The sequence below is a fragment of the Protopterus annectens genome, chromosome 3.part0 (assembly GCF_019279795.1).
Source record: "Protopterus annectens isolate FY-2018-M chromosome 3.part0, PAN1.0, whole genome shotgun sequence".
In the NCBI taxonomy this organism is placed as follows: Eukaryota; Metazoa; Chordata; order Ceratodontiformes; family Protopteridae; genus Protopterus; species Protopterus annectens.
This window is the reverse complement of record NC_056731.1, coordinates 151,910,402-151,936,860: the sequence shown is the minus strand read 5'-3', so window position 1 is coordinate 151,936,860 and position 26,459 is coordinate 151,910,402. Positions and strand designations below refer to the sequence as shown.

At 40.1% G+C, this 26,459-nt stretch overlaps 1 protein-coding gene across 5 annotated transcripts in view; it reads right to left on the bottom strand.

Annotated features, from left to right (window-relative positions):
* TMEM108 (transmembrane protein 108) overlaps window positions 1-26,459 on the bottom strand; it is a 1,727,675-nt gene that overhangs the window by 226,553 nt on the left and 1,474,663 nt on the right. For all 5 annotated transcript variants that reach the window (XM_044064647.1, XM_044064651.1, XM_044064649.1 and 2 more), the window contains one exon: window positions 12,383-13,576. In XM_044064647.1, the coding sequence (XP_043920582.1) occupies window positions 12,383-13,576 (1,194 nt within the window). The remainder of the gene's footprint in view (window positions 1-12,382; window positions 13,577-26,459) is intronic.

Here is a 26,459-nt window from a genome sequence, read left to right as displayed (position 1 = left end):
CCTTCAGTGTATACAATATCCCTGATGAATCATATTTTTGTCCCTACCCTTGAAATTCATTGATTCTTACAGTTAACCCATAATATGTTTTAAGAGAGACCATGCTGTCAAATGGCAACACTCCATTTCTCCTTACATCCATAACCCTACAGGTGTTCCTCAAGGTTCAGTTTTAGGCCCACTTCTGTTTAACATTTTCATTAATAATCTCCACCAGGCTATTCAGCAAACCTCTCTAGTGCAGTATGCAGACAATTCCACAATAGTCTTCTCTGCCGACAGCTTAAACACCCTAAAATAAATCATCCAACCTGCTTTTACCACAAGTAAATTCCTGACTTCACAATATTCACCTGTGTCTAAATCCCCAAAAATGAAACTTATGATCTGCACTACCAAGAGAAATTTACCCATTAATTTAGCTGACTTCGAAATTCTGTCACTTAACTCTACTAAAATTGAGTTAGTTACTCATACTAAACTATTAAGGATAATCATAGATGAAAATCTCATATTAGACCATCACATTCAAAATAACATAAACAAAACCCATAAGAAATTGGGGCTACAATATAGACAAATTCCTCTCACTCCCTTCTAAACAAGCACTAGCTCTTTCCTACCTTCCACTCTCACTTACCTATGGTACTTCCCAATTAACTAATCTGTAGTCCTCCTTACTGACAAAATTAGAAACATGCTATAATAAGACTGCTAAATTTGCAACTAATAGTTGCCACTCCACTCACCATTGTCTTTCTCTCAAGCAACTACAATGGCTTGAACTCCCCCACTACCTTCTCCTCCAGCTCTCAATCTCTCTTAAACTTATATATAAAATTCAGGACTGTCCAGCACTCACCTCCCTCTTTGCCTTGTATACCCCATCTCATCCCTACGCTCTGAAAACCAAAACCCTCTCCAAGTACACAAACCCAAACTACCTACAGGTCAATTCCTGTACTCCTGGACAATCTCCAGAATTTGGAATAACCTTCCAGCCTCTTTACTCCTTCAACCTAGACTTTCTAGCTTCAAAAGCGCACTGCATAGTCACTTCTCTTCCATGTGGATTTGTAACTGTCCATTTCCATCCTCAACCATTACCTAAACTCAATCCTTCAGTTTTTCTATGTACACATATTAGATTTCTTTATTAAATCTTAATATATAATATGAAAGTTTTTTTGTTTTGCCGGTAACTTTTTGTATCTTCTGTGATTTTAATCTCTTTATCCTAAAATATTTCTTTGTAAAAATGTTTTAACTTTTGCTCAGATTTTCTTAGTTTGTTAGTTTTGCTCGTTTGGTTTTCTATGCAAATTCAATGGAGATTTTCTCCCTGGGCCTCCACTGAAAATGGGCTAGCCTGGTCCATTGGACTTTCCTGGTAAAGAAATGTCAATAAATCAGTAAATAAATAATACCCGACATTAGAGTTTCATTCTTCTTACTGTTTGTAAAGTACATCATGATACTAGGCCTGTTGCTCTAGTAACTTTTTCAGCAAGTCCAAGTAATTGTTTAAAGATTCTTCCTGATGTCATCTAGAGGTCCTTTCAGCTTTGTCCCAAAGCTTTCTCCCAAATGGACACACACAATTATCCTTCTAAGCTGCCCCCAATTTTACAGAACACTTCTGCTGCTGCTTCTTATGTATGTCCTGTCCCTCGTAAGTCACAGATCATTACAATCAGTGAATAATGTTAGAAATTTGGGCTTATTATTTACAGAAAAATCCCTTTTTTTACTCCACAGGTAGTGTTGAGGGGTAAGGCTCTTGCTGCCTCTGTCAAGGGTATAGGATCTGAAACTGCCCCCCCCCTTACTTTAACTTTTTTCCAATTTTAAACGACTTAAGGTAAAATGGTAAAAGCATCTCCACTGGCTAGTGGTGGCACAGAGAGCCGACATTCTGCTAAAGGGGTGTGTGCGAGTGCAGAGGGCACAGGGCTGGCTTGAGCATCTTTAACTGCTTTCAGAGCACAATATAAAGAAAATCCCTGGTGTATAATGTTCATCCTGCCCCTCATATTTTGAACTGCAAAACATTGTTCTGTTGTCTTTTTAAGTTCCTTTAGAGCACACTACAAAGGGTATCCCTAGTGTCTAGTGTCCGTCCCCAATACTACAGCCCTCTCCACACATTCACATATTCATACACAAACACACACACACACACACACACACACACACACACACACACACACACACACACACACACACACACACACACACACACACAGAGCAGAGGCCATTCATCCCTGTGCATACACTCATATCTGCATCAACACACATACGCACATGCCCTCCACCACTACCTGGCTATTAAACTCTCAGGCACTTATGTCTAATGCAGTCTCACCCAATGGAAGCAGCAGGCAAACTCAGGCTTGACTATGTTAATTAACATGGCCAGCTGAGGTAAGTTAAGCCAAGTGATTCTCTGTAACACTTGCTTGTATAAATGCCTTACCACAGGCATTTTTGGGTGGGGTAAGTATGTTCTTCTCCCCTGAAACATCTCATTAGTATTTGTAGTAAGCCACAGAGACAGTCCAGTGTGGTGTTGTACCACAAAACGTGGTGTAATGTTGTGGTAAGACTGCCTCTAAATAAAACATGGTTACTGAAAGGTTGGCACCAAACTTACACCTCACTGTAACCTAGTTGAATCAAGACCCATATGTATTACATAAAAGGCATAAATCAACAAATGACGCATAAAACTGCAAACACATCCATAATTTAGCAGATCTCAGCTTTAATGGAAATGTTGTTATTTAATCCTGGCTGTTGTGTTGATTTAAGTTTGGGTTGCTAAACTCACTTCCTGTACATTACTTTGATCTGCAATGATTCAACCCTTAAGTTTACTGGAACCTTTACTTAAACAATAATAATAACAATAATAACAAAATAAAACAGCAATAATAATAATAATAATAATAATATCAACAATGATAATAATAATTAATACATTTTTACAAATGCTGGCACATTTACTAGTAACACAGCTTGTGCTCCTTCATCTAATATCATCTATATGCTGATAAATATGCATATATAGCTGCCTTTCTGCTTTCCCCATGTAAAATGCTTCACAGGAAAGTAAACCACTCGCTTTGAGCTATTGGTTCTGCATATATTTTATCTTAGATCTCCTGATTAAATGCAACTGCACAATTGTTTATAATAAGAGAATTAATACGAAAAGAGACGGCATCATAAAATCCTTGATAGTTAGGACAGGCACAAAGTTAGTCCACCTTATAACATTAATTTTGTTTTAGGCCTTAATTAACAACGTTAAAGTGTAATCTCTTTCTTTCTTTCAAGGTCCCCACAACCCAGTTCTAGTCTAAAATTGTAATCATCTGAAATTAGTCAACATAATTAAACCATCTGCCCTTCAGCCAGGCTATTTATCTATGTAAAATTATGACCACTATTAAAATGAAAGTATGCATTAGAAAGCATAGGCTTCCTGCAAATAGATGACTGATTTCATGTGTTAAGGTTATCACTGTAAAATGTTACTTCTAATAAACTAATAAGATTCTCAGCTATGTGTTGTAAAAAACTAAGAAAATTACTTTTCTCTTCAATATATATCACAGAATCATGCAAATACTCAAAATTTGGTGTCCACAAATAAAAATGTTTTCAAGCTATTGTACTAAGTGTGTAAATAACTTTGATATTCTGGATTTAAAACAGGCTTATTTTGTCAATACCACATAATGATGATTGAATTACTGAGTGTCACAACTGCACCCATAGCTTCCCCAAACACATGTAAATAATATTCTTATTCAAAATCAAAGGAATTATGCAAAATGATATCCATAAAGTCTTACAATAACCCGACTTCCATATTAGTGGCATTTGATTATTGAGTAACAGATGTTATGAGCCATTCAAGACCTACTGAGTGTGGTATCACAGTAAATAAATCAATCATGTCCAATGTTACAAAAAAAACTTTTAGAAAATTCAACCTCACTTAAGCTTCTGAAGAAGTGCCTTGAGCCTTTTAAAACATACTTCTTGTCCTAAAAAAAAATTAACCTCAAATTGATAAGAATACAGTGGTTCGTCCTTACTTGCCATGTCTCAGTTCTGTAGTGTGGACGTACAACTATGGACAGTGAGCAGACACATCATATGCACAGCAAAAGCTTTACTGTGCACACACCCATGTGTTAGCCGTGCAACATAAAGTGCAAACCATACTATACTCAAATGTCATGAGATAGGTTCCCTTAGCATTTCAGTACAGCAGCAGGATGGGGATATACTGTGTTGTGACCAACAACCTATCAATAGCCTATATGTATGTGTGCCAAGTACAGTACGAATATCATATGCTCCACATATTCTACAAACCACAGTATCTGTTAACCTATGTGTCATTCCCATCCCAGCTTGTGCCATTCCCACCTCATCTTGTCCAGTATTTATTTATTTATTTCCAGTTTGATTACCAGGGAGGTCCACTGGGCTCAGTGAGCCTGTTTTCAGTGGAGGTCCGGGGAGAAAAGCTCCGTATTACATACAAGTAAACAAAAATAAAATTATACAAAGTAATGTCATAAAGTACAAATGCAAAATGGAAGAAAATTCATAACATATTTACATAGTTGATTGGAGAACCAATTGTACAACATTTAAGTTGGTAGAGGCAAAAGATAAATGATTACTTAGTTATAAGAGTTCACAATTAACTGTAAATAGTTGTAATATAAGTTTAGAAGAATTGGGAGAAATAAAGGTGGAAAGTATACTGTTAGCTGAGCATACATTAGAGTTTCTGGAGTATTCGTAGAGAGATAGTTAAACAGTAGTAAAAGTGGAGTTCACATGGCAGATGTGATTGTCGTGGTTAGACAGCATCACCTAATATAGGTAGTTAGTAAAGAATATCATTCCTAGTTAGAGGGGGAGGAGATCGAGGACTATATACAGTATTTAAATTAGTAGATTCCACATCTGATTCAGAGACATAGATGTTGTGCATTGCAACATAATCCTCTCTGTCTGAGGTACATATCACTGGTCATAGTGTACCTCACCCACCCTAGAGCCAATATTTTGGTCGGCTACTGCTGCCTTTACCTAAGCCCTGTTCAGTCATCCTTTGCTGTAACACTCAGTGTGTTCCTAACATAGTCAGGTAGTGGATAGGGATCATCCCCTCCAAAAAAGTCTTACATTTATCTAGTCAATCCTCCTACCTGTGTGTGTTTTTTGTCCCTGGTGCTGTGGTAGCATTGTCGCCTCACAGTAAGACGTTGTCCTGTTCGATTCTCAGCTAAAGCGTCTTCTGTGTGGAGACATGCATGAATGGGCGTACCTTCTTTGAAGGTTGTGCATCAGAGCTGGCAACTCAACATGTAAAAATCTACTGCCAATCATTAGCGGACCGGAGTTCCGCTGTGGCGACCCCTAACCGGGAAAAGCCGAAAGAAGACACACACAGACACACATCCCATCATGTTATACTTTCCTGTGATATGTAGATCACTGAGGTGATATAATGCAGAGCTCCATCACAAATCTCCCTATGACCCCACTGCCCTCTCAGCAGGTAGATATAGAACATTAGCACTCCAAGTGCAACAGTACTAGTGTTATCCAGTCATTCTGCCCACATAATGCTGGCTTATGTATCCTTACCATATCAGCCGTAGAATGTTCTTTCCACTGTTGACTGAAAGCATTATCTAGTAGTAGTTCCTGTTTTTATTTAACAATTTGCACAGTGCAATGACTGCATCTGCATGTTTCACACAGTTTGAAACATCTTACCATGGCAATTCTGATAGTGAGGCAAGTTAGAGTACAAGTCTTTGCACTGCACATTTAATGCTCTGTGTACCAGGTATAGGTGCATAATGAGACTCATACCTGCTCATGCTCTTGCATTAATGACTGCGAAGCTCACAGCCATGTGTGCAGGCACATTCAATACCTCTACAGATGCTTGGGGTTCTTAATCAGCCATGCAGCTCCTAGGGATGCTGTGTCACAAGATGAACACCAATGTGCAGGGCTTGTACCTTTAGGCCATTGTATCCCTCCAACACCACCTTAGCATGCTGTTTGGAAAGGCATTACTGTATGCTAGCATTAGGTTCTGCGGTGACTCCCTGCTGCCCACCAGTGCACATTACGTGATACCCACAATGTGTGTCAGCATGAATCTGCTATCCTTTTCTAGTAGATTGCTTCCTGTAAAGTGGCCACGGCTTTGGGAGGGTGCTGAGTGTATAAGGACTCATGTGCAGTGCAGGAAGGAAGCAGAAATCTTTATGTGTCTCCAGCAGAGAGGTCAACAGGAGAACTTGTCAAGGGATTTTTATGAGGGTCCTCATTTCAAGTGCTTTCTTGGTACTGCCTTGCTATGGTGGTCAGTGAAGTCATGGGCATCACCTGAGCTGGAGAACAGTGCCAACATTAATACAGTGATCTAAAATGTCACCACCATAACCTTCTTAGCCAATGGGAAATGACAGTTAGAGACATTGAGCAGTGTTCTGTAGTAAGTGTTACTGACTCGTGGTTACTTGGAGAGGAATAAATGTTCAGCCGTATGTAAGACATGTGAGTAATAAAACATTTTCTTTTCCTTTTTCATTTTTCAGCACTTAGTGAGATAGAGGATGATAATCTAATTTGCCAGAGATGACAGACAAGATTATCCACAAATAGGTTCATAGGTTCATAGGTTCATACTAGGCTATCTGCCCTGGGGCAATTATAAGCCTAGCCCGATTCTGTATGGCTTACGCCATCCCTTGATTTGAGTATACTGTGCCCTTTTTAAGGTTTAGTTTACTGTGCCTCTGTCTAAAAGTGACACGGGAGTAATCCCTGGGACAAACCTACGATCCCCCATCCACCTATCGAGATTCTTCTTGAAGAGATTCAGTGAGGTGCTCTGCCTCACATGAACTGGAATTCTATTCCAGAGCGAAGGGAGCCTCTGGGTTATGAACCTGTCCCTCCAGCAAGTTCTATTTATTTCTGTGCTGAGGTTCAAGTCCCTCGAGCATGTGGCTCTAAGGGATTTAGATTTACTGAGGTGGAGCATGTCCATTAATTCTGGATTTGACATAGCTTTGTATGTCAGGCATAGATCGCCTCAAGTAGGCGGTATGCAACTGAGTAGAGCTGGAGTTTTTTTAACCGAGCAGCATATGGCATCTGTTTGAGACCCTTGATCCTCTTGGTGAGATACTTTTGGGGTCTTTCTAATTACTGCAGGTGTCGGGTAAGGTACATCCCAAAAGGGGCATTGTATTCTATGATGGGCCTGATGAGGGATGAATAAAGGGGCACGATTACCTCTCTTGATCTAGATGTGAAACCCTTCATGATGAGGTGGGCTATGTAGAAGGTCTTTCTAACCACTTTGGCAATGTGGTTTTCAAAGGAGAGATTGCTATCAACTTGGGTCCCCAGGTCCCTAATAACTTTCTCTGTACTTAATGGGTTTCCGCCTATGTGGTAATTTGTGGGCACATTGTTTTGCCAAAGGGTATGACTATACATTTTTGGCATTTAGCTTTAAACCATGGCGCTGGCACCAGTTATCTGTCTCTGTGAGACCTTTTGAAGGATGTTTGTGTCAGCTGGAGAGTTGATTATGGTGCCCAGTTTGCAGTCGTCTGTGAACTTGGTGAGCCATAGTCCTCCCACGTTTGCCTGTACCTCGGAAAAGTATATACTGAACAAGAGTGGTCCCAGGACAGAACCCTGTGGGATGCCACTTGTGACCGGTTTCGAGTCAGACATGGCTCCAGCAACTCTCACTCTGTGGGTTCTGTCTTTGAGCCAGTTTGCGACCCATCTTGTGACATAGGGGTTTATATTTAAGCTGGATAGCTTATCTATGATGCCCGAATGGGGTATTGTGTCAAATGCCTTTACAAGGTCCAGATAGGCTGTGTGGACTACCTTCCCTTCATCTATGGCTTTGGTGACTGTTTTGAAGAAGTCAACCAGGTTCAAAAGGCAGGATCTGCCCTTGACAAAGCCGAACTGGGTAGGATCTAGTGTCTGTAGGTCCCCAATGTCTTTGTTTATGAGCTCCATGATGATCCTCTCCATAGCCTTGCAGACTAAGCTAGTCAGGCTTATGGGGAGATAGTTTCCAGGGTCCGTAGAGGCTCCACCTTTGTGGAGTGGGACCACTGTTGCTGTACGCCATTCTGTGGGCACATATCCTGTAGTGAGGCTGAGATTGTATAGCTGTTTTATTTGAGGGATTAGTTCCTCTTGGAGTTCATGTAGGACGCAACCTGGGACGCCATCTGGTCCCATGGAAGCAGTGTTTTTGCTCTGGAGAGGGCAGCCTTCACCTGAGCATCAGAGATGTTTGGGAGGCAGCCCTCTGCCGGGATAGATACTTGCTCTTTTGGGGGAGGGGTGGAGAAGTTTGCACTGAACCTGTCTGCCAGGATATTGGTGATGTCTGTGGGTTCAGTGTATTTTTTGTCGTTTAGAATCAACTCAGAACAAGTCTGGGAGTTACATCCCAGGTTTCTAACATAACTGAAAAAGCCTTATGATTGTCTTTGGTGTCCTGTGCAATTTTTCTCTCGAAGCTGGCCTTGGAGGATTTTATGAGGGATCGTAATTTTTTTGCTAGTACTGATCAGAGATGCCTTCCCTATTAGGGATTTTGCTCTATCATGTAGTAGCTTCCTCCTTCTGTTGTACAGTTTATTTATGGCAGGGGTCCACCAGACTGGACGCCTGCCTTTGGATGATTGGTTCTTGGTTTTGTTTGGGATAGCATGATCCATGCATTCCTGGAGATGTCCGTAGAATGCGTTTATATAGGATTCTGCAGTTTGGGCCGTAGTTTCCACTGGCCCTGGGGCCTTGAAGGATTCCACTTTGGTTTTGAGAAGTGAGAAGTTCGCTTTTGAGAAGTTTTTCACTGTGGTTTTCTGGGCTGGGGGTGGGTCGGGATGTGGACATCCAGTGAAATTAATTTATGGTCTGATCTTACCAATGAGGGATATACTTCTGGTGTGGAGCATAGAGTCCCCATGTTGGTAATGATCAGGTCTAGTATGTTGTCCCCTCTTGTGGGAGTGGTGACTAGTTGTTCCATAGCATTTGAATTTATAATTTCCAGGAACCTTTGGGCTAAGGTGCTGGGGCTTGAGTAGTGCTCCCAGTCAATGTTTGGGTAGTTGAAGTCACCCAGTATAATGGTGTTCGGAGAGATCTTCATGTTCTCCAATGTTTTCAGGAAAACCGAGTGGGATTCCTGACTTTGAGAGGGTGGTCTGTAGGATGCTATAAACTGAAAAGCAGTCTTGCCCACTGTTAGTTGCACATGGATGGTCTCCGATACTTATGCAATGCCACTAACCTGGAGGTGTGGATATCCTTGATAAATATGGAAACTCCCCCTCCTTTTGTGGTTCGGTCCGGGTTTTGGGGCCGAAAAGCATGATATGAGGTATAGCCTGGTAGTGCTGGGGTGCTCTCTGGAGCCTTGAACCAGGTTTCTGTCACTGCACAGATATCAATGTTTTCCATACTGAGGAGAGCTTCGAGTGCGTGCATCTTGAGGTTAAGACTTCTGGCGTTTAGCAGCATTACCCTTAGTTTCTTGTTCCTTGTGCTGTCTATGGGGGTGGGTTTGACTTTTGAGCCTTGCCTAAAAAAGGCACTATGGGGGTGGCAAGAGCCCAGTGGTGACAGGTGCAAGCCGTCCCTAACGAAGCAACGTGGCTTGTCGAGCATGTCATCCCAGGCTGACAGACACTGGATCCCCTTTGAATGACATCAAAATTTTAGCCAATTGTTAAAATCGATCTTGGGTGTGGGTGTTTCTAGAGACCAGCATCACTGCCTATTTTTGCATTACTGCTAATTAGATTAACAAATGCATAAAGCTTAAATTTGTATAATGGGTTACATACCGTGTTGATGTAGGTTGACCCATTCTACCTTCTGCTCAACCTACAGGAATTTATACCATTAGTATGATGAGGCTAATTGGGCTGACGTTGAGTGTTCTTCCACCATCCCAAGTGTCATTTTCTACTTTGGACGTGATTGTTGGCTTTCCTACAGTGCTTTGCCCATGGCCTTAACTTTCCTGTTTATACATAGTGCCCTTTTCTGTCTGCCACATCTTACTTTTCCATCATCCATTCAAACTCCCTTACCAGTGCCACTTACACTTGAGATACCATGGGAATGCATCTGTCAGACTGTTATTTGATGCTCGGTGGTGGCTATCCTGTGTTATGGTATGTTAATACCACTAAATGTCCATGGGCTCTGTGTATTAGATTAGGACATCTATGGCTGTGTCACCATGGTATGGTCACCATGTCTGGTAGGCTGTGTCATCATGGTATGGTCACCATGTCTGGTAGGCTGTGTCACCATGGCATGGTCACCATGTCTGGTAGGCTGTGTCTCCATGGCACTGTCACCATATCTGGTAGGCTGTGTCTCCATGGCATGGTCACCATGTCTGGTAGGCTGTGTCTCCATGGCATGGTCACCATGTCTGGTAGGCTGTGTCTCCATGGCATGGTCACCATGTCTGGTAGGCTGTGTCTCCATGGCATGGTCACCATGTCTGGTAGGCTGTGTCTCCATGGCACTGTCACCATATCTGGTAGGCTGTGTCTCCATGGCATGGTCACCATGTCTGGTAGGCTGTGTCTCCATGGCATGGTCACCATGTGTGGTAGGCTGTGTTTTCATGGCATGGTCACCATATCTGGTGTACTGTGTCTGTGTATTACAGTAGGACATCTATGGCTGTGTCTCCATGGCATGGACACCATATCTGGTAGGATGTGTCTCCATGGCATTGCACAGTCACTGTGTTTGCTACCAAATGGTAAGATCCTTTGGGCTGAACACTTAAGGCTCATGACGTTGTTCAGCCCATCCTCCCTAGTCCTTGTGGTCAGTCTTTGCAAATCATACTCTATTTAAATGCCACACACACAGGTGCACTGATTAGGTAGAATTTGCTCCTGAGTTTTATACATATATAGTACTATACTACTTGTTTCCCTAGCTTATATATTATGTTTTGTTTTCATACTTAACAGCATTTTATGCCTCACTGTACTGACCCCCCACTGTAGCTCACATTACCGGTAACTTCTTTTGCTTTTGTGTTTTGTCTCTATTGATGTTCTCTTTTCACATTTCATTTGTTCTCTATTGTTTTTTTTTTTTTTTCCATGTACATTCGTTCACATTTTACTCAGTGTCTGCCACAGCAGTGGGTGAGTTGTGGCAGCAGCAACCATACCATGCTCCTGTTTTACCATCACCAGAATTCCCAGCTGTTTCCAGGCCAGCCTTTTTGCAGAGTGATGTAGGCCATCTAGCAGTAGGTAACCTGGAGGGTTCTCTGGTGCCCCGTGGTGATCTGTCTCCAGGAGTTGTGGAGTGCTGCCATCAGCACATCCTGCTATGCCATCTGGCAGGGGTAGAATGCCTGTGAAGATCTTGATCAATGAATGGACACCTGCTTTGGGAGCCTGGAGCATGTCCTCCTTCAACTAGCAGTTACACAGCTGCCTGGCCTTGACCAGCAGGCCAACAATGGTATGATCCAGCCACCAGGGTGGTCACAGATGTGACTGAACTCAGGTTGGGTGAAGCAGTGTGGAGCTTGGTAATCAGTCAGCACCCCACTTTATCCCCCATTTTGGTTTCCTTCCCTTGGGTCCACTCAATTTGTGTCAGCACCACCCCTGCTGATCTTCATCTGTCTTTTGTGCTTGTTTACCTGCCCCTGATGCCATCCATATGCCGTTTTTCTTGCTCACATCTTCCATTTATCACAATTCATTCTGCTCTGAAAAAATGAACTGGTGCATCCTTTATCACTCTACTTCGGACTAACACTCCAGGACAAATGAATATCTAAGCCCACTGCTAGCATATGAATTCAGTTTGCCCGTACATTACTTCATAGTGACCAACTGAAGTACTGTACTAATGGAATGTGCTGTTCACTATCAAACAGTTGTGTGACTTACCTTACAAGTAATCATAACACAGACAAAGGAGAAGAATGCATGTTCCTGTAATTTGAGCTGATTAGCTACAATGATTTGAAAACAGAAAAAAGAAGTTACTTGGGCAGTGTCTAGAAAGCTGTAGTTTTAAGGAAGGGTTTGTTATAGTAATGAAATATTTGTAAAAGGAGACATTGTAATTACGATGTCTGGTAATGTGTTGGCAGAAAAATAATTCATTGTCCTTTTTACAATGTTAGATATTCAGATGTACAATAAGTCTTTCTTGTCTGCCTCTTTAAATAGAAACATAGAATACAATTAAAAAACAAAAAACAAAAAAAAAACAGCATACTTACAACAGGACGAAACCGGAACACTGATAGCTAGAATAATCCAAGCAATGTCCACTTTGTTGAGACAGATTGTTGCTCTCTGGTGGGGTTTATCCACTTCAGCGATGTGGGAAATATTTCCAGGCACACTAGATCCCTTAGTTACTGGTGGCACTAGTCTGTTAAGAAAATTTCCTGTTGCCATTGTTCCCGCTGTTGAAATGAAAGTGGTGACTTCTGTTGTTGCTTCTGGTAAAATACTTTGAGATGAGTCTTTATTTGCTGGAGTAACTGACATTGCCAAGGATGTTTTACTGGTTGGCTCTAATGGAGCTGAAGGAAAAGAAATGTCATGGGTAGAAGCAGGTTCCAATACAGACATAGTTTGAAGGTTTGTATCAGGAGTGGAAGCTGAGGCTTGATGACTGTATCTTAAAGAAACATTTTCACTGGAGCTGTTCTGTCTGGAGTAGAAGGCTGATTTAAAAGGCACAGTCACTGTTTCTGGACCAGATGCTTGGGCATTTGGGGAGGCACTAATGAACTTATGTTCCTCAGCAACTACTGACTGATTCGCAATCCCTGTTTTATTAAGGCCCTGTAGGATGTCATTGTTCACTGATATGTTTAAGTCTTTTGGATTATTTGTCACAGTAATATTATGGGAAGGTGTTGAAGAATATAACGCAGGCTGATACTGATGCTTTGTGGTGGATACTCTTATAGAAAAGATGGGGTGCAATCTATTATGCAATGTTGTAGACTCTGTGGTGTTGCCTTTGTAAAATGAAGAGATCTCCTGTGGATGTACCTGCTCTGAAGGTAAAGTAGTGTGGTTGTACAAATAATGCAAGTCCATAACTGTACTATAATTAATGCGGGGGCTTTCCTGCCACCTTGGTGACAGTGTTGTTTTCTCAGAAGTCTTTTCTGAATGAAAGGTGGTATCTATGCTAGGAACAGTTTGCTCAACAATGTCAGTACCCGGATTTGTGGGCATATGGGATCCCTGAAGAATTTGTGAAGAGTTTCCATCTGAAGTCTGGGCTCTCTGCCAGCTGTGGTTGCCTGCTGTACTGCTGGGAAAGTCACTTTGTCTGGGCATTACCATGGTTTCCGTGGTAGTGTCTGCCAGGTAGGCCTGAAATGGTAAACTAGGAGACAGTTCTGGAATTCCAGATATCAGCTCTTCTGTCAATAAAAAGATCAGCAGAAAACCTGTAAAAGTAGAATAAATGGGTTAGAAGTCAGCATATAGTACAAAATGCATTCTAAATAACATTAAAGCATATCACAAAGACAATCCCACTCTACAATCCAGGTACTAAGGTATGTTTTAAGTTGTTTACTAACCCAGATCCCGTGAAAGCATTGTAGAGTTGTTTTTGCTTAATACTTGCTCACCATTTCCAGGGCTGAAACAATTATATAAATAACTACATTAAAAATGCGAGCACACTAACATCCTGTAGCTGCTTCATGTAGTTTAAAGAAAAAGCAACTTGCAGACCTGGATTTAAAGTGAAACCTTAAAACAAGTTGTTGTGATGGTGTGTGTATCAGCAAATGAAAACGTGCCTGCTCTTATATATGGAAGCTATTTGCTTATATAAGGACTGCCCAAGACAGCTATAAAATGTAATAGTCATGCACAAATTTCAGGATTTATGCAACTAATCTCACATTAGTTCATATTCCTGAGGATTTATCTGTCAACAAATATCTTCCCTGTAGCGCTAGCTTCTAATATGCATATCACAAATTCACTGACCGCATCTTAAAATTCTGCAACAAACCTAAAATGGAATAAACTACAATTTAAGATTAAACCTTTTACATTTGATGTTAATTAACGCAGGACTAATAATAAAGCTTACGAATAAAGGACGCATGACAACCACAGACACTCCTCACAGCAACCCAGCCCAGGATAATCTTTACTTCAAAGAATAGATGCATGCACAATACACACTCTTTTATCACAGGACATTCTTAAAACTGAAGATAAGACACAAAAATAAAGTGTACTTTTCTGTTAAGAGGGCAACAGCATTTTTTTCGTCTCGTTTGCAACAGTTGAAATGCGGTTGGTGAGCTGTGAATGTACTGTGAAACCATCTATTTTTCATATTAATATTGACATGTGTGTGAAATAATTAAATGAATAACATTTAAAAGAAAAAAAGCTGTAAACTATACATTTTACACACACTGGTTATGATTAACAAACAAACGTAAATGACCATTAACAGGGCAAACACTCAAAATGTGCTTTACATCGATAATTTCAAGAACGACTTTACAAAATGATGTCAAGCCTCCACTGTCTATGCCTTGCACTTCCATCTGATTATGGTTTGTATCCTCAAAATCGAGTGCCTCAGTGACAGTTATTTTGCTGGTTTTGTTATTTAATTTGAAAAGATGTCTAATTGGCTCTGAAATATGAGATACTGCATAACTGATGTCACAATTAGGTCCATTCTCCAGGTCTGTAGCAGTCACCTTAACTGAAATAGAATTTTTACCATTCTGTTCAAAAAAGTTTCAGTTTATAAATGGATTGATTAAAAATCGGGGCAGTGTTGCCCCGTTACCGGAAGAGTAATGAACGGACGGGGGTAATGAACGGGATTAGACGGAGAGCAAATCTGTGGACAGACACCTAAATGCAAACTATACTTCCAGCTTCTAATTGAAAACCCCTTACAACTGTTCCACACAGAAGTGGAAGTTTCAGATGTGAATGATGAAATGATCAGAGCAAACATGTTGAGATCTTACTGGTAAAGCAGCTAGATTATGAGAAGGCATGTAAAATGTCATTACAACTGACCGCACTAGATGGCAGTGAACCTCAAAGAACTGGAACAGCAGTAGTTCAAGTAACTGTTCAAGACACCAATGATAATGCTCCGATTTGTAATCAATCCATTTATAAAGTGAAGCTTTTTGAACAGAATGGTACAAATTATGTTCATAGGTTCATAGGTTCATACTAGGCTATCTGCCCTAGTGCATTTATAAGCCTAGCCAGAGTGTGTATGGCTTTCGCCACCCATTTTAAATTAATTTTGCTATGCTCTTTTTCGAGGTTAGTATACTGTGCCTCTGTCTAACAGTGACACAGAAGTGATACCCGGGGTAAACTTATGATCTCCCATCCATTCATCAAGATTCCTCTTGAAGAGAGTCAATGAGGGACTCTGCCTAACCTGGACTGGGATTTTATTCCAGAGTGAAGGGAGCCTCTGGGTTATGAATCTGTCCCTCCAGCATGTCCTATTTATTTCAGTGCTGAGGTTTAAGTCCCTCGAGCGCGTAGCTCGATGGGATTTGGATTTTCTGTGATGCAGCATGTCCATTAATTCCGGGTTGGACATGGCTTTATACGTCAGGCACAGATCGCCTCTGAGCAGGCGGTATGCCACTGAGTAGAGCTGGAGTTTCTTTAACCGGGCAGCATACGGCATCTGTTTGAGCCCCTTGATCCTCTTGGTGAGGTACTTTTGGGGTCTTTCCAGTTGCTGCACGTGTCTGGTAAGGTACATCCCAAAAGGGGCATTGTACTCAATTATGGGCCTGATGAGGGATGAGTAAAGAGGCACGATGACCTCCCCTGATCTAGATGTGAATCCCTTCATGATTAGGTGGGCTATATAAAATGTTTTTCTAACCACTTTGGCCATGTGGTTGTCAAATGAGAGATTGCTATCAACTTGGGTCCCCAGGTCCCTAATTAATTCTTCTGTATCTATAATGGATTACCACCTATGTGGTATTGTATCGCACTTTTTTGCGAGGTCCAGGTAGGCTGTGTGGACCACCTTCCCCTTGTCAATGGCCTTGGTGACTGTTTCAAAGAAATCGACCAGGTTTAAGAGGCAGTATCTGCCCTTAACAAAGCCGAACTGGGTAGGATTAGGTCCCCAATATCTTTATTTATAAGGTCCATGTTGCGGTTAAGGTGAGTGCTACAAACCTGGATAATGGACCTAATGGTGACATTGAAATTATTGATATAAAGCACATTTTGAGTGTTGCCCTGTTAATGGAAAAGTACCAAATAAAGTTCCACTGTGCTATTATTTAACTCTAACAGTTATGTGGTGTGGAATGGCATACCTCTAGCCACCTACTCACACAAACTTATATTCCAGAGTATTTTCTGAAAAATCTACTTAAAAAGCATAAGATAAACAAATGTAACTACTTTGTGATCATTGTGAGCTATTAAAATATACAAATAGCAATGTTATCAGTAAGGACTATTCTTTATAGTGATAATAGTGCATTCATAGTCTTTTGCTAAATAATATAATATATTATAATGCACACAAACTCCACACTATATTTTGCTATAATTTCACAGATTGTCAAATCTTGGAAACAGTATAACCTAGACATAGATTGTTAGATACCATTGTAAACCAACATACGATTTCACACAACTGCAAGAAATTCCTCTCTGAGTGCATGTTTATTGAGATATTTACAGGAATGTGAAAATGTATGCTTATTTGTATAATTACCAACATAAATAACCCTGATTATCTTTCAAGATGTACAACTTACATGCAAGTGTCAATGACAATTTTCTTTACAAGCATCTAGGATTTCACCTGATAGCATGCAATAATTGTAAGTCACTTGATGCTTTAATTATTAAGTTTATATAGAAATATGTCTTCGCAATTATGAAAATAAGCAATATTTCCATAAACAATTAATACCTGGTATTTTTATGAAAATAAGCAATATTTCCATAAGCAATTAATTCCTGTTTTTTTTTACTTTGTTTGTACAGGTCATCCTAATGTTTGTGGACATCAGGCTTGGTTTTAAAGCTCTGTGTTTCTAGAATATAGCTGAACAATTCTTTTATGTTGTACTGACAATGTCAAAAAACAAGCAAAAAAAAAGTCTGAAACATGGCATGTCTACATCTGTCATGGGCATTCATAAGCCATGTAGCCGAAACATTGGTATGTCCTTAAGGCATCATTTGTATATATCCCATTGGCCTCCACTACAAGAGGTTAAGGTGTTACATGGTGAAGACTTACTGTCTGGGTATTTCTTGCATTTTTTAATTATCTCAAATGGAGGGCATTTACCCAAATCAAACACATTTCTGGTAGGATTACCAATGATCACAACTGCAAATTCTGTGAAAGTACAGAGTGCAGTCTTTTCAAATGATTTGTCAGACTTTTCATTTTCAGCAGATGTTCCGATTTAAATGTGTATCACTGCTTTATTTATAATACTTCATGTACATGTTTAGTTGCATCACTGGCCATCTTTGGAATACGCCATGCCATAATATTTATCCTACATTACTAGGTTCATAGGTTAGTACTAGGCTAACTGCCCTTGCGAGCCATTTTAAGCCTAGCCAATTATCCCCTGTGAGATTCAGACCATGTACCTTGTGTTTATAAGGCAAACACCTTAACCATTAGGCCACCCTCCCATTATTTCTACTTGAATTGGCCTGTTTTATTGCCGTAGACAGTCTCCAAATCAGAAAATGACTACCTAGTGTGAAATTCTGGAAACAGATACAACTAAGGGTGTAGTCACACTTTTTAAGAGTATACAAATGGTAGATGATGCAGAAAATGACTATGAGCCAAACATTTAAGTTTATTAATTTAGATTTATCAATTTAAGTGCTTGAGTTCACCTAAACAAATACAAGAGCATTCAAAGCATACAATAAATACTATATAATAAATAAAGATTAACGAATAACTACAATGATTAGAAGAAAAAGTAAATATATAAATTGCAGTACAACTGTGTAGTGACTCAGTCAATGACTTCCCTGAAATTATATCTAATGTTTAGTCGCACTCTGTCCAATGGACTAAAGATTTACCTTTTGTACAGACACTGTTTTTGGGCTGTCCTAAAACTGAGGCCTCAGATTCACTTAGTGAAATCTCTAAAGGCACTAAGTTTCACAGAGGCAGACCTATGTAGGTAAAGGAACATCTACCATGTATTTCAAGGGTATCTTTGGAACTATTAGCAACCCATTCTTGGAAGGAGGAGATGATTGAAAGTATGAAAATCATAATATATACTAATTCGGAGGTTGTATCTTGGAATATGTCTTTACTCAGAAGTATAGTGATCACAGTTTTTATGTAACTAGAAGGTGTGGGAGATGTATCACCCCACATGGGGGGGGTGTGCAAGTCACAAAGCCATCATGCAAAAATCCTTCAAAGATGCAACAGAGTATTAGAACTCACTGATTTTGTTTTCTTGAACGGCACTTTAATTTTCATAGTGTCATGATCTACATTATATTATCGTTCACTTCTGAAAGTGCGCTCCTTGGGGGAAGATGATGCTACATTGGAACACACAGTACCAACAGTTTACACGAGTGTCTCTCAGAAACATGCTAATGAAGTCAACTTACAAGCTTTCTCAGTTTAAAAGTGCTGTGTGCAGATTGCTAACTTACAAAAAAGATACCTGTTTAGACACAGAACTGAGACCTTTAAACAGCAAAAAATAATAGTGAATGATTTCACTATTATTCTAAAGCATGACCTAAAAAGCCCCAAGAAAAATAGGTACACATCTGTACGCTGATTAATATAAAATTTACATACATAATTATGTAACCCCACCTGCTCCAATTGAATTGTGGGATTCCAACTTTCAAACGCAAACTGAAGAACAGACAACCAAAATATGGCCCCAGAGTGATTGCATATAAAAGTTGCTATAGTAAAATAAGTTCCTTAATCTTATAATGCTCGATATTTAATTTTGGAAAGATGATGCCAAATGGCAATAGACTGACAGCTGTTGACTGGAAAGACTGCAATTGAAGGTCATTCCCTTGTAGTGTGGGCTTGATATCAATAACTTCCCGATAAGCATATATAAAGACAAGCTAGCAGAGAAGCCATTAACATGGGGTGGAGGAAGTAATTTCCCAGCAAGTGCAAGTTATAATTTTGCAAATTATTAAGTTGAGCAGTTTAACTCAGAAAAGAACATTACACAGGATGGTGTGGAAGAGCGCACCTGACCTGAGCTGGAAAATGTTAATTTACTGCTAATACTGATGGTCTCTAAATAGGTACAAAGTTGTTTAGCTATTTCTGCAGAATTTGGAAGTGAAAATAAAACAGAGTTTTGAGAATTGACTGACTGTCATAATTAACATTCCCTTATCCAAAATTCTTTTGGTTTGTCTTTCGTAGCAAGTCACGATAAACTTGCACGGCCAGCAAATGTAGCAACCTTGGGCAGACAGACTAAATAAAGCCAGCATAAAAGTGAGCAAACTTGGCCAGCATAAATAAATATGTGGATGTAGCAACTCCCATGGGCATTAAAAATGCAGCAGCAACAGCAAAATTCCAGACAGATAAGCAAACTCGGCCAGCACAACTAAATAAATAAATGTAGCATGATAAAGTAATGTGCAGCAATGGTTGAACACCAAAATCTTTGTGTACAGATGTACTACCCATTCAGGGAACCCTGTCAAGGGCTACAGAATTTTGGTTAAACTGCAGGTGCAGTATATAATGCTCTTAGGAAATCCTGAAGCGACACTGCTTCCATTCCCAATATGCTATCAAAACACTAACCTTCAGCATGGGCAAGTCAATACATACCACCCAAACTCAATTAAAGGATGCAAGTTGGGTTAAAACTACAGAAATGACAAAGGCACTTGCTGGGGGAAAGAAAAAAAAAATCATACCAGCTGTGCAACCCAGAACAACATGGACTACAACTATTGTCTACCACATTACCACAGCACTGAACATTCACAGCTAAAATGACTATAAGGTTATCTTAACTTGGACTGTAATGTTCAGCCAACACTAGACCTGCACAAAAGAAGACATGTGACCATTATCAGGTGCACTACATGGGACAGGCAAAAAGTGCTGTCCATAAATAGAGAGACTAGCAGCATTTGTTTCTCATAGATCTTAGTGCTCTGGTAAAACACTACACCAACATTTCAGTCTTGGGGTGCACACCTTATAAGCTGCAAGACTAATAAATAGTATCTGGGCAAAAAAGCATAATCTGTTGCAACACTTGAAAAATGCTTAACAGACTGTTAAGCCTACATTTACTCCATACAATCATAACACTATCAAAATGAAAATGGCTAAGAAATTGCAGTAATCTCTCTTGACTTCATCTGTTTTCAATTAACTCAACATGGTCTTCTAACCTTTAGCCACCAAACTATGAGATGACAGAATGGTCATTTCCTTTGTTTTAATAATTAAGGTGTTAAACCTCAACTGGAACATTTTTTTAAGATGTAAAAAAAGAAGTTTCCCCATTACACGTTAGTTTTGCAGCTTACTAACTTCAAAATTCAGGTGGCTGAGTTGTCTGCACTCTTTGCAAGCCACTCGAGACAAGGGGAAGATGGAGCTAAGCCCAAGAAACTGAAGCTATTACTGAAGAAAATGTAAAAACAGCTTATTAATACAACAAGAGTAGAGAACTGGACTTAAACCATTCTATCACAAGGAAGTCAATTTCACAACATTCATGTACCACCACAGATGAAAAAAAAAAACAGCCAACAGGGACCGCCGAGGATGCATTTACTTTCACCTTAGGAATCACGATACCACAAAATGCTTTTACTTAAGACCACTTCAACAAGAAACAGTGCCTTTAGATTTTTATCTCAACTACAATCCAATACTTCCAGTTTACTCATTACACTAGTTTGGACAGGCAGGTAAACTACCACTTCAACTATCAGCTGTTGTACTACATTAAATGTTGTTGTTCTTCTTTCAGCTTTTCCCGGTTAGGGGTTGCCACAGCAGAACTCCAGTCCGCTAATGATCGACAGTAGATTTTTATGGTGCTGTCATCGAGGTGCCAGCTCGATGCCCAAACTTCAACAAAGGCACGCCCATTCTGCACATGTCTTTCGAATGCCACTCAACCGAGGGGAGGACATGCAGACTCCACACAGAAGGCGCTCCAGCCGAGAATCGAACGGGAGAACCTCTTTTTCTACTGCATACCATTAAGATAAAAGGCTTTAAACTTATTTCAGAATCCTATAACAAATGGAAGTCATAGTTAATAGCTGTCCCTTTCAAAATTAAAGAAATTATCCAGGTCTTCAGAAATTTTGCTTCTTCCAACGCTCGGCATAAAATTAATCTTAAATGCGTAATGTTAGATTGCAACCGAGTTACTTTTCCTGGGACTTAAGACATAATCCCTGAAGTTCTGAACTTAGCATGCCACTCCAAGTAAAACTATACTCATCTACTCACAAAGTTAGATAGGTATGTAGAAAGAGATCCACAGACCTCCAATGACAAAACTCCAGTTTGTTTTTTTAAACTCCAGTCCTAGTAATGGAGTGTGCAAAATTAAGAATACAGGCTCCCAGTTCTCATCTTTGGTGTAGCCTCGAAGGAACACTTATACTACATGCACCACTTATACAACGGGCAATCAACTTTGCAAGGACTAACTACAGCATCCAACAATGTAGCCAAAACTCTTACCAGTAAGTTTCATAGTTGCCCCAAACTACAGCCGAACACTACACCAACATGATTTTAAAAAATAGTACTCATTAAAATACAAAGAAAACAACACATTTTATTGGGATTTAATTTAATACCAAATTCTTTCAGCTGTACGTGTCTTTCCGCCCAATTAGCATATGAATAAAATAGCTTACTTGACTCTCCTTGGTACAACCATGCTGCGGCTTTTGCACACACCCTTCCGGCTAAGCAGAAAGCTGACAGGCTGGCAGTCTGTTCGTGAAGCTGATGTCAACTTTGCAAGCCTCTGCACGTGATGACAGCAGAAAAAAAAAAAAAAAAAAAGGAAAATTTGGGAATTAAAGGGACCACTCGGAAATGCGTGGTAACCCATTATTTTGACTTCAAAACAGGTAAATACCGGTAAATTTGGTATGGTTGAGAGGTATGGTGGAGGCTCATTCCAACTTTGACAGTCCAGGGAATCCTTGACAAATATAGTGCAGACAGGAAGATAATAGGGAAATACTCAATCTGGGTAGCCCAGAATCCCATGTTGGCCTTGGATGGTACATCTAATCAGGGACTGATGCATCCACAGTGTTATGCATCTCAACCACAGGCACCTTCAAAAGCCACCTAGTAGCACTTTATGAATATCAGAGACCTTAGTATCCAAGTTAATAACCATCTTTCTGATTGTCTTGGTAGAAATATTGATAAGTGCATCAGAGTCTCACAAACCCATCAAGGATATCATTCCACCATGCAGGCCTTTCACAGAGCTGCTGGTATGTCTTTGGTAGATGTGACCATAGACTGCATGCATGATGGGGTAGTAGCTCAACCACAAGGAACACTAATGCATCCATTGTCAAGTTGTGACTGATACTAATTTTATGTTCACAGACCGTAGTGTTTGCCTCCACTATAATGTACATAGTGTACATCTGGCAGCCTAGTGGATGTTAAGGTACATCTAACAATGGCTACATACCTGGTGAACGTATCACAGTTAATGAATTAGGACAGGCGTGAATATGATATGAGTGCCCAGATTTCATTTTACTGGAAATACTGGGTAATCCCTGCAACCAACAGTTTTCAAACCCCTAAAGCATCCACAATCAGAAGACAAAGATGCAGATAACCCTGCCTATACCCAGATTGTGTACACTGGAGAAATGGTATACGAGCAGCTGAACAAGATTTCCAAGGTAGGGATGGCTAAAGTAGAACATTACAAAATGTTCTCAGCACATGAAGCCATCACAGTGACCAACTCTGCCATATTGTAAGAGCAGCCATGCATGTGCACACATCTCATTACCACAGTAGGTCACTGACAGTAAAATGATGTCTAAATGCCAGATATAGCAGTAATGAAGTGGTATCCAGTTCACACTGACAATTGTTGCAATAATGTGGCACATCAGACATAATCATAGTAGATAAGGTGATCAAGAGTCATACAGTGGTAGGATTATTAGCTAGAAGTCTGAGCACAGAACTCGTGTCTGTGCACCAGACAGCATATTACTTAGTGAAATCCACACCTAAGCAAAGCAAAATAACACAACGTATGCAAACAACTTGCAGTACGACAGAGGTGTTATGATAAACTGCAGTAGTGTCATGTGTAAGATTAATTTAATATGTTTTTGTGTGTTTTTTTGTTGAGCCTGTCAACCCAACTCATTGTAAAACAATTAAACTGTTGCAAGGCTTTCTCTTCCTTGCATATAGTTTCTCAACTACTGTATACATATTTTTGAATCTGTTGTGGAGCTTTTCTCCCTGGGTCTCCACTGAAAGTGGGCCATTGGCTCAGTCAGCCTTTTCTAGTTATCAAAGGAGAAATAAATATATAAATAAATAAATAGTATGTCATGACTGCTGACATTCAATCAGCCTAACAGACTGAACTCTCTCCTGTACTATGAGTGAGTTCATTAATTATTCTCTGTAAGCAGCATGGCATTAGTTTTGCAAACTAATGAATTGTAATTGAACAATGATCACACATTTAGATAAAAAAATGTAGTTTTTCTCATTGTAAAACATTTAAAATTCCATGCACCTTGTGGCAAAGTATGTGGGAATGATAAAATCATATGAAATAAGGATGTCACCAAATATTTTTTCATACTAAATGATGGGGGTGGGATGGTACAGGACTAGATAATTGTTCACTGGCTGTTTTGTTTCGAAAAACACTAAAGGAGTACACTCCATCGTGGCAAACGTGCAGATTTTTAACATCAGAGTATTTAGTGGGCACTATCAGATTTCTTATGTTACAGGATGGCCGTGCACTTCAACAGTTATAGGAAGCAAGAACATGAAGTGAAAACTCCCTATAACGTCTGGGATGATGCTGCATGGATATAGCACCAGAATCCCAAATTTTCTGTAAAATACCCGTCCAGTAATTGATAAAGGTCTCCAACTCATGAAGATGGCCAACGTATCACATTAGGATGTATGGAGGCAGCACAGCCAGTATCACAGTAGATAAGAAATACAGCTCTGCTTTGTTACATTTATTTCACTTCTTTTTTAACATAACAGGAGAAAGTCCATGTCTCAAAAACGTCCCTAATTAGAAACATAAAATGCTTTAATAGTGGGTAAAATAATTTACACAGAGTAACTGCATGATGTTGGCAAACAAAGAAGTACTGACAGATAAAATGTAAAATAAGTGCAGTGTGCAACACTTAATAGGTGATTCTGTCTGAGAGGGCAGTGGTTGCAGCAGGTGTTTCTGTCTGTCATTGTTTACATCTCATGCCCGTTCCTGTGCAGGCTGGAAGCCATATCATTAGGGCCACTGGGCAGATCATGTGCCCTGGCATGGATCACCACCAAATGCTGCCCTACCAGGCATGTGGGATATGGCAGCTGTTGTCTCTTACCTGTGTGGTTATGAGGGTCCTGTTAGGAACACTGCATTATATACACAGGTTAATAGGTTAATAGGTCCATAGGTGTATACTAGGCTAATGACCACTAGGGTCCTTATAAGACTAGTGGTGCAATCCAGATGTTACTGACCCACAAATCTGATTTATATGGGGGTGATTTACTGACTGCCTCTGTCCATCAGAGATATAGGCAGCAGGCCAGTGGTGAATTTTCAATTACCCATCCATTGGTCCAAGTTGGACTTAAATAGGGTTAGGGAGGAACTCTGCTTCAAATGGATGGGGAGCCTGTTCCAGAGAATGGGAATTCTATGAGAAACATATCTGTCTCTTCAACAAGTCCTATTTATGTCAAAAGCAAAATTTAAATCTTTTGATCTAGTAGTTTTGATACTGTTTGTTTTGTGGATGTGCAAAAGGTTCATCAAAACAGGGTCCAGGGATGTTTTGTACACCAGGCAAAAGTCACCTCTCAGAAGTCTGTATGATACTGAGTAAAGAGACAGGACTTTTGAAGTGATCAGCATAGGACATTGTGTTTACTCCCTGTATTCTTTTTCTAAGGAACCTTTGTGGAAAATCCAGTTGTTGCACGTGTCTGGTCAGATACATACCAAAGGGGGCTTCTCTCTTTTTAATTTCTCCAAGACTTTTGGGTTTCTAATACCATGATGACAATGGACCCCATTCATAAGTCAAAGTATGATTAAAGTTCATGAAATTAGTATTGTTTCAGTCTTTGATGTCAGCCAAAATTGCTCTTTAAAGCACCTGCAATATGCCCAGTGATGACTCCTTCTGCAGTTTATATGGAGTTACGTGTCTCAGTAACATATCTAAGTATGACTGTAAATTATTTTTTATTAGACCTACTGCTCCTGCTACTACTGGAACTGTCTGGATATCCTTCTTCCACACTGCCCTCATTTCTACCTGCAAATCCTGGTATTATACTGTGTGAAGGGTCTGATGAGGGCTGAATGTAGTGGTAAGATTATCTTTCTGGACCTAGATGCCACACCATTGCTTAGAAGTTGAGCAACATAGAAGGAAATTCTTACTACGATGGACACATGTTGGTTGAAGGCTAGGTTACATGAGTTCCCAGATGCCTGACTAGTGAATCAGCCTTTAGGGATGTTTTATTAATGATGTTACCTAGGGTGTCTGACTTCCCAAAAGGTATTATAATGTATTTCTTGGCACTGAGTTTTAAGCTATGGCTTTGGCACCAACTGTTTTTGTTAGACCTTCCTGAAGGGTGGTCTTGTCTTGGGGGGATTCAGTGACTGTGCCCATTTTGCAAACTTCTGTGAACTCAGTTAGCCAGAGGCCTCTGACACTGGCTTTGATCTCCAAGATGTAGATTTTAAAGAGGAGAGGACCAAGCTGCAATGGTGACTGGCCTCTTTGTGGAGGTGGCCTCACCAGTCCTAACCTCTTTGGTGCTAACAGTGAGCCACTTAACTACCAATCATATTATAAATGGGTTTATACCTAGTTTCATAAGTTTGTTGACAATGCCTGAATGGATTATTGTATCAAATGTTTTAGCCAGACCTAGATAGGCAGTATGCACCGCTTTCTCGTTTAGTGACCTTTTCAAAGAAGTCCAGCAGGTTCCGTAAGCATGACCTCCCATTGACA